The 9,159-nt window shown below is 39.9% G+C and overlaps 1 protein-coding gene across 3 annotated transcripts; it reads left to right on the forward strand.

Annotated features, from left to right (window-relative positions):
- Positions 1 to 905: 905 nt before the first annotated feature.
- On the forward strand, positions 906 to 8,398 carry znf740b (zinc finger protein 740b). 3 transcript variants are annotated; one of them, XM_023425255.2, is made up of 7 exons: positions 906 to 1,022; positions 3,887 to 4,037; positions 4,217 to 4,444; positions 4,982 to 5,116; positions 5,204 to 5,333; positions 5,756 to 5,874; positions 6,129 to 8,398. In XM_023425255.2, exons 2-7 carry the CDS (start codon positions 3,993 to 3,995, stop codon positions 6,276 to 6,278), a joined length of 807 nt encoding a protein of 268 aa, XP_023281023.1. In that variant the 5' UTR covers positions 906 to 1,022; positions 3,887 to 3,992; the 3' UTR covers positions 6,279 to 8,398. The 3 variants fall into 3 exon arrangements, with proteins under 3 accessions (XP_023281023.1, XP_023281026.1, XP_023281025.1); XM_023425257.2 differs by lacking the exon at positions 906 to 1,022 and adding an exon at positions 1,039 to 1,400; XM_023425258.2 differs by lacking the exon at positions 3,887 to 4,037 and having other exon boundaries at positions 941 to 1,022.
- The last annotated feature ends 761 nt before the right edge of the window (positions 8,399 to 9,159 follow it).

The raw sequence follows: 9,159 nt of genomic DNA on the forward strand, positions 1-9,159 counted from the left end.
GCACTTTCTGGCTGGAAATTGAATGACCATAATTTAGAAAAATAAAACATTTTCTTTAATTATGAAATGCAACCACAGTGGAGCCTCACAATGTAAAGCCTCACAGTTTTTATTTATTTATTTTTATTTTTATAAATCAATCATAAGGAGCAAACAAGAAGTTATACTGACAGGCTTTTATTATCCTTCATTATCAGGACCCATGTGGGAAAATCAAATTCAGACAGACACCAGATCAATCTGTGCTTCAGTGAAAATGTTTTGTGGTGGCACAAACCTCATGAAGAAATAAATGATTATGGGCATCATAAGAATTAAGCTGCAAACTGATCACGTTATGAATGACCTATTTTACAGAAATATTACAGGGATATTACCAGGGGATTGCTATGTCTTTTTCATGTACTTTATGATCTGACAAAGTACACAGAGCATATGGACACAACACAAATCTGTTTTATCTGCTTCTGACTGTCTGATCATGTCACCATGGTTATAAGACAGATCCCTAAACAGGTCACAAATAGTAAAGTCACTAGCTCCTGATATCCTGTGGTTGGTCGGTTTGTCTTCAGACCAAAAATGAATCACACTAGAGTCTGATTGGAAGCAGCTCTTTTCTCTTTTCAAATGAGTCTCTGACTCATTTGAAAAGAGAAAATCTCACAAAATCTCACAACCATTTGTTTTATCCGGCCCAAACAGACTGGCTATGAAAACAATGGTAACAGATGTATTTCAGGGGAAGGGGGCACTGACGCGGCACAAGTACGGGGCCCGGATCTTTGTGCTACGCCACTACCTCTACAGACCTCCCACCTCCCCACAGCCTCCACCTCTTCCTCACTATCATGGCCGAAAATGTAGGTCACCGCGCTTCTACCGCGTGACTGGGCGTCCGACCAATCACGACTCTCCCCGCGGAGCGCTTCCGGTGGCGTTTCCTGTCAGTGTTTGTAAACTGAGAAGAAATTGGAAGTGCGACAAGAAATAATAACCTACAAAACTCCCAAAATCGAAAGGTAAGCAGTCCGGTTTCCGACACGTTTCACTCGCGGCTCTTTAGGCGTTTTACTATGTGCTACCCGTGTGTTTCTAACGGCTGCAGCCGGCGAGGGAGGTGTTGTTTTGTGGTCGGCACTGAGCCCGCACGCCCTGCCAGGCTGTTGTTGTGTTGTCTGGGGCGGGGGGTGGGGGTGCAGTCATACAAGAGTTATACGAAAACCCAACTACTGGCCGGCTAGCTGGTTAGCCTTTTCTGTTTCGCTCAGCAGAGACTCTCGCCACACTGCATACTTCTACATCTGTACTCCATATATGTGACCATCAGCGTGCTCCACATACAGTCCCGTTTGACCAATATTTCTCACCTGAGCAGGGATGGTCAGTTTTCCAACAAGGTATCAGTCGTTAGCCAGCTCACTTGTGCTGACTGCTTCATTTTTAAATGAATGTTTGTTGTTTTATAATCATGTTTGCTTTGCAGGAGCGTAAAACCACGTGCTTACAAATGAGGATGACTCACAACCCAAGTCATTTTCATCTTTAAGATACCTGAATTGATTGAAAGCAAACATTTCACCTTGAATTGATGGATGATCATTTTTTCTTCCTGCTAAAGGTTTCATGCATGGCCTGTAAAGGTATACAGTGTTGTGGAGACGTTTTAGCCACTAAAAGTGCAAAGTGCAGTAAGCAGAAAAAGATCAGATCAGATCAATATTTTGTGTGATCACACTTTGCCTTTAAAACAGCATCAGTCCTCCTCTGCACACTGGTGCAGTTTTTGAAGGAACTTGGTAGGGAGGTTGTTTCAAGCATCTTGGAGAACTTGCCTCAGTTCTTCTGTGGATTCTGCCTCCTCGTGTAATTTCAGACTGTGACTCCATGATGTTGAGGTGGTTCTTTATGACTCTGTCTGTATGTTGGGGCTCGTCATCTTGCTGCAGAATAAATGTTGGGCCGATCAGACGCCTCTCTGATGGTGCTGTGTGATGGATAAGAATCTAAACATCTAAAGTACCTAACTTTTGCACATTACATGTGCTTTATATTTTCCTTTACAGCGTTCATGATGATCATTTAAGAGTTTACTTTTTACACTGCAATAATCATACTCTCTTTTTACAGTCAGTTAGGGGCATTGAACATGGGGGTAATGTGTTAATATGTCCTACTGCAAGGTAATTTATTATTTGTTTATAGGTTTTAGGACAAACTGCTACCTGTCCCTTTTCGTCTTGTGCATGTGCACACAGCATGTGAGGCACACAGAACACAGAGAAACCTGGTTATTCATATTCCTGCTTATATGATCACAAGTTTGTATCCAGGTTTCTGATGGTTGGTTTGAGTGCAGTTGCAAATCTCAGCCTGTTATTCCACTTACTGTTACCTCAACAACAGCTAATGAACACAGTTTGGTGTCTGGCTGTGTGAGCCATGTTTCACTTATTATTCTCCTGGATTTGGCTTCTCTATCTGATCATCAATGATTGGAAACAAATGCAACAACACGTTCATGATCTGCACTGCCAAATCAGACTTTCCCTTCTAGCAAGTTCATCGCCATTACACCATTTACCATTTATAAAAAAATAAAAAAAAATCTTTTTTACCATGTAACTTGAGTTGAGCGTGCACCTGAAAACATGGCAGAGATAAGGCGTTAACATGTGCAACACATCAGCAGGATACTGTACTCCAAAAACCTGATCATAAACCAGGATACTCACATGTAAAGGCAGTCAATGATGAGCAGGACTTTTGTACAGGGGAGTTTTGTCTGAAAATGTACATTTTGATAGAATCTAAACACTGTTCTGATAATTACTCACTTCTCTAAATGGATTATAATATACTTTATAATCCAAATAACTATTTCAGTAGGTGGTTAACTACCCAAGTATTCAGATATTTATTTTCACATTTTAATCCTAAAATCATTCCTGTGTGCTGAATGTTGATCTGTCTGTAAACATACCCAGCAGAGAACATAAAGGCTCAGTGACTGGAGGTAATACCACTGTATTTACACTTCCTCTTGAGAATACAATAGTCAAAAAAAAACATGTACAACTTTTTGTATTTTATGTAGTTAATTAGTTATCTCTTCACTATACCTATTAATTGTGAGGAAATAAGTTTGTGGTGTTCAGTCATTATCAGACAGTGTTTTATAGTTGCAGGTGATTGAGAACAGATGTTCATTGCAGTTACTACCACTGGCTGAAATCCAGTGCACTTTGTGGTGACTGACTGGTTTCTGAACTTTCTGAAACACTGATGATTCATCAGTGGATTTGTGCTGTGAAACATGACTTTTGCATAAACCAACATGAGTTGCTATGGCAATATGACTTGCTCAGACGTAGAGTTGGTTAAGCTATTTTCTCAGTTCTACTAAGACAAACTATAGCTTTCAATCAGTTTATAAAATATCACATGTTGCCTGTATTTCATTTAATCTCTTTCATTTTTTAAAGGTGTCTAGAACAAAATAATTTAAGAGTATAAGAAAAACTCACAATACAAGTTTTAGAAAGTTGTCCTTTACACTTTTCATTATCACTTCATTTACGAAGCATTTGTTTGAATTATGTATCATACCTGCACAGATGTATTTTCTATTTGAAGATTGTTTTGATTTTTCCATTAGATTTCCTTTTTTTTTTCTTCTACCTGACTATTGTGTTTTCTCTCACCCCTGGTGACATGTGGCGTGCACCAAACCATTGGGGCTTTATTGCCTGATAATCTACAGATATTAATGCTGGACTTAAATTTCTTGTCATACCGATTTGTTCAATCTAAATAGACTGGTCTGGTTTTCCAGTTCCTGATTCCAGACTGTAAAAATATTATGTTGTCATGCCTCTACTTTCAGGCTTTGGCCCCTGATGATTTGGGTGAGTGTGGTCTCTTCTGTCACCCCTCATCCTGAGTGAAGCCCCCTCTGTTCCCCCAAACACACACGCATTCAAACCACGGCGATGACACACCATTCCAACAACTCTGTTCGAGACCATATGAAATGGGTCAGTGGAAGTCTTCATCTCCAGAATCACCATCATGGTTTTAGTGTGTCCCGATGCCAGTACATTTCTGTTAGTCCCATTTCTCAAACCACCCCCCCCTCCTTCTCCTTGACTCCTTGTCTCTGTGAGGAGTCCTATTGCCCCCTCTTTCTGCTCTGACATGTTGTTTGTGTTGCCAGGCTGGGTTGCTGGGCTGTGAGGCGGTGCTGTCCAGCATGGCCCTGATGCAAGCCAACAGCATCCCAGGCCAGAAGAAGATGATGTCACCCTTGGGTCAGGGGCACAGGGCCAGTCCTGAGAGCCAGCAAACCCACTCGCAGCACAACCACCATGGACACCAGGTTCATCATGGACAACCACACAACAGCCACATGGGCCATCCTTCAGCCGGGAGCTGTCCACCCCTGGTGAGAGAGATGCCGACCGCAGCTCCATGATTACTACAGGACCTTCTTTGTTTATGTTGCATGGAGACAAAACTGTACAGGGTTACTCAGAGAGACTGCTAAATCTGTGATGTCTAAACTTTGCTTTCATCAACAAAATTTAAGTTGTTAATACACAGATGTTATGCAGACCAAGTAAACAAAACCTAGAAATTCAGGTAGCTCTAATTTTGTCCTTGGACATTCATTTTTGCAATGGAGATATATGATGTGACTATATGTGATTATTTAATCCCCGTATTTAGCATTTATATGCACATTTATAAACTTTAATGCAGTTGTAAGCAGACATTTTAAGTTTATTAATGCATTGTGATTGTCGACAACCGTAACTTCTATGAAGACTTATGACAGTATTATTATTGTGTGTGTGTGTATGTTGCTGCTTGATTGCGAGCTAGCCTGTATTAGCATTTCCTGCTTAATAGCCGTCACAGTGGCAAACTGTGGTGCAATGCATCTTACCTGCTAATACTGATCTTTTTCTTCCTCCAAAAGCTAATCCGAAAAGATGGTGATTATCACTCATCAAGACTGATGGATGGAAAGGATATGCAGGCAAACCAGAACATGCAACCCAAGAAAAAGCACAAAAAGTCAGGTTCATCCAACAAAGTTAAAGAAAAAGTGGAGGTAAGGATTGTTTCAAAGCTACACTTTACAAAGAAAACTATTCTTGATGTTTAGTTCAGATTTAACAAATGTTGTCATGGTTGGTAGCATATACTTCCACCAGTCGATATGGATGACGACAGTTCCTTGAAGGTCCAGAAGAACTTCATCTGTGACCACTGCTATGGAGCTTTCCGGAGTAGCTACCACCTCAAGCGACATATACTTACACATACAGGTGAGAACTCACAGCTCACTTATTCACTTCAGTGTGGCCTTTCTCCAGTATTGGGAAACACTATTTATACCTCAGTGAGCCTACACACCCTTCTAAGACTCCATCTGCGTGGATTAAACTACAAAAAAAAACACACACAGACTACCTTCAGTGACTTTAAGTACAAAATTGAATGTTTTAAATTTGTTTTAATACCTTGTATGTATTTATACCATTTGTTGTTTACTGTGTTAGTCCATATCATGTAGCCTAATTGTGTAGCTTTTGTGGACGGGACTCTCAAAAAGTTTTAACAAAGGATTTTATGTACAAATCAATCTAATAACATTGAAAGGATCTCTGAGCAAGCAAATGATTATTGTATCCAGTGAAATATGCTTTTAAGTCTTGATAAATACTGATAAATGTGTGATTGTTCACAGGGGAAAAGCCGTTTGCTTGTGATGCGTGTGATATGCGGTTCATTCAGCGTTACCACCTGGACAGACACAAGAGGGTGCACAGTGGAGAGAAGCCGTACCAGTGTGATCGCTGCCACCAGGTCAGTCATTCTTTCTTTCATTATACCCATGTTTTTGTATGTTTCATCTTTTCTTAAGCAGACACTGGTGTGAGTTTTAATTCATCTTAAATAAACTCAAGTTGCACATTTTGTGACTTATGCTAGCCCTACATCTGTAGGGTTACTGCATTTTAGCCAGAATCTTACAGCTATTAACAAATCCAGCTGTTTTAGCAGTGTCAGCACTGTTCTGTCGCTCTGACTGAAACATGTCTTCTTCTGCCTGGCTTCAGAACTTCTCGCGGACAGACCGGCTGCTCAGGCACCGTCGGCTGTGCACAGTTGGGATGAGCAAAGAGGAAAACCAGTACTCACAGGATGCATCTGCCCATCCAGCTTCCTGGAGCCCCCTACAGCCTTCTAACAACCGTCTGACTGTCTGACCTCCCGCCCCCCAGGACCCCACAGAGATCCTACAGACAACAGCAGTCTGCAGCTCAGTAATGTTGAACATTGGAGCTCAACAGTACTGTAACCTGAAAACAGCCTAGCTTAAACACAACCAAACTTTAGTTTGCTCTCACCAGCTCATTCATAGAGCTTGATAGTAGGTTTTTGTACTTTTTTTTAACTACTATTACATTCATGATACATGCAAACGGAGGAAGACAAATTCTCAATCTTGGACAACAGATCATGGTATTCTGGCAATAACTTCACGAAAAACTCCTTTTATCTGAAAGGTTGCAGGTATTTTTTGGTATCGCTGCCAAGAGATTGCAAGTATTTTTGGCTGCACGGACTGTCTGCTGTGAGCCGCAGAGCTGCCCGTTACTTCATATGGACAGTTCTCAAAGGACACAAACACAGAACTGTGTAGCTTTTTAGTTTCCTTCTCATTTTATTTTCCTTAGGTTACTAATCATGGACCAGCTTCTGCTGATAAGTGAAACAGCACAGCAGACTTGTGGTCCGTGCTGCCTCGAGGAAGTAATTACCCACCTATCCAATACTGTGTTGTGTGCTGAACACAACAACTACAGTATACAACACTAAAGACAGGTTGAATAACACTGACGGTTAACTAGATTCTCCTGAAATGTCAAATAATCTTGGTGTTAGTTAAGTTGTGTTGCGACTTTTGGCACACATGTTCACTACTGTTCCTTGTTTTAAAGGGGTGATGTCCTGACTGTTAATAGGTTACACTGTTGAAAGGCTGTAGAGGGCTGACAGGTTTTGTAGGAATAGCCGAGATTTTGAACAAATTTAGTGAGCTTTTTTGTAATGTTTAGCTGGATGTAGGAACCACTTACTTGTGGCAAAAATGAGTTGCTTCCTAAAGTGCTTCTGTAATAACACCCTCGAGATAAATTCAGTGCGTTTACCGTCTCCGTCTCTGTTCCTAGAAACCACTGTCAGTCTTACTTCTTTCCACTCAGTGTTAGATTCCTCTGACTTTGAAAGACTTTCAAAAGTATTTTTATAAGTGAGGCTGGGTCAGCATATTATCTGTAATGCTGAGATCTACCTAAAAGTTTCTGACAGTGCATTACCCTGTGAAATCTCATCAGAAAAGATTTTTATGAGGCTGTTTCCACAGAGGTGGATCAAAAATCCAGCCCTAGACCTAAAATCATTTTCACTGCTGGTACTGGGAAGATTTTCTTGGTGCTAACCAGTTTTAGTTCAGTGCTCGTGAAAATGGCCCAGATCAGTCAAACAGTTTAAAGTGTAATTTTGCTCATCCATTACATTTTGAGAGCTGACCTCTGTCTTGACCTGACTGAATGTGATCTGAATACAGTGCCATGTCATTTCATCTCCAGTTTGACCTTGAGCATCTTCAGTGAAGATGATAATTGTACTTTGTGGACAGGGCAACACAAGGTCCACGTGATGTTTTCTATGATGATAACCTACATTATATTACTGTATGTTCAGGCCTCTGTAAAATCTAATCAGTTTGTAAACACTGGACTGGAGATGGTAGCTCAATTGTAAAAGGAAGACGGGAGTTTTAACATTTGTTATCTGTTTAGATTAAAACATGTTTTATAGTAGACTGGTAGTTCTGTTGCTGTCAGACTTTTAGATCAAGTGAAAGGAGTTTGGGGCCCATCACCGACTTGTCTCCTGTTTATGAAGTTAATATATATATTGAAATTGTAGTAGGGGTAGAAGATAGTATGTATGGGACCTACACTCCAAAAGCAAATCAAAGTATTTACAAAGTTATAATCATTAGTCTGATGATTTCTTATGAAAACTGAAAAGGCCATGAGTTATTGTTCAACTTGCTATTAGGAGTAAAGTAAGAGCTGACACTCTTTCCCTTTTAGTATAGCAGCCATGATTAGTCAGCATATTTTTTTTATTTGCATGTATTTGTTGGAGGAACTTGTATACATTTTCTTTGTTTTGGTAAAGAGATTTTTTTCAATGTTAGCCCCAACTTTTTTGTCATTTCAGGGGTGTGAAGTAAAGACTCAGTCAATCATACTGTAGTGAATGGAGATTTATGGCCCCAAGTCTCAATAAAGCTGTTACAGTTTTTAAACAAGTGTGAGTTGTTCACATCAGATTTCCACCTTTCACTTCATAAGACCTAAACTCAGAGGGAATCGCAGATTACTCTGGGGATTTTGCAACATGATATACCCATGTATTACTGTGACTCGTTTCAGTCCTTCTGTTGCCCACCACTGAACCTTAATCAGCATAAAATTGTATATATTGTACATGATATTATCTGTCTTCAGTCAGCAAATCTCTTATAGAAAATGACTACAAAACTGCAGAACCTTTCAGAAATATGCAATGCACCAATCATGTCAGCAGGTGGCATCCATGAACAATTGAGGGTCAGTTTTCTTCATAACATAGTGATGAAGATGTGGAAAAAATACTTTTCAAAAATGGGTGGTAATTCAAGATTATCACACAATCATCTTGGGGAAAAATACCAGCAATTTATTAACAAGAATGACATAAAAGCAGATACTCAAAACTTTGATGAGTGTTAGTGACTCTGTTGTTTTGATAATGAAAGTAAAAACTAATGTTACTCCACTCATAAATGAATCTTGTAACAGGTGTGTAACATAAATTATCTATGAGATAAATATCATAAAGGGAGTCAGCTTCTATCTCCACTCGTGGTTGGGTTGAATACAAAGTTTTAGTCAGAAGTCTCATGCTGCAATCAGACGGACTAAACATCACATTACACAATAACCACAAAATTATATCAAATCTGCTCGTACCAGAGTCTTTTTTTCTGACCACTGTTCAACAAAACCAGACTTATTCAATTTACAATAG

The sequence above is a fragment of the Seriola lalandi genome, unplaced genomic scaffold (assembly GCF_002814215.2).
Source record: "Seriola lalandi dorsalis isolate HSWRI2012SDOR001 ecotype SW California unplaced genomic scaffold, Sedor1 jcf7180002054767, whole genome shotgun sequence".
In the NCBI taxonomy this organism is placed as follows: domain Eukaryota; kingdom Metazoa; phylum Chordata; class Actinopteri; order Carangiformes; family Carangidae; genus Seriola; species Seriola lalandi.

Excerpts from the sequence above, each read along its gene's own strand:
- znf740b (XM_023425255.2), top strand. The coding sequence starts at position 3,993 with ATGACACACCATTCCAACAACTCTGTTCGAGACCATATGAAATGG. Across the intron at positions 4,038-4,216 it reads TTCGAGACCATATGAAATGG|GCTGGGTTGCTGGGCTGTGA; the intron begins GTCAGTGGAAGT and ends TTGTGTTGCCAG. Across the intron at positions 4,445-4,981 it reads CCGGGAGCTGTCCACCCCTG|CTAATCCGAAAAGATGGTGA; the intron begins GTGAGAGAGATG and ends TTCCTCCAAAAG.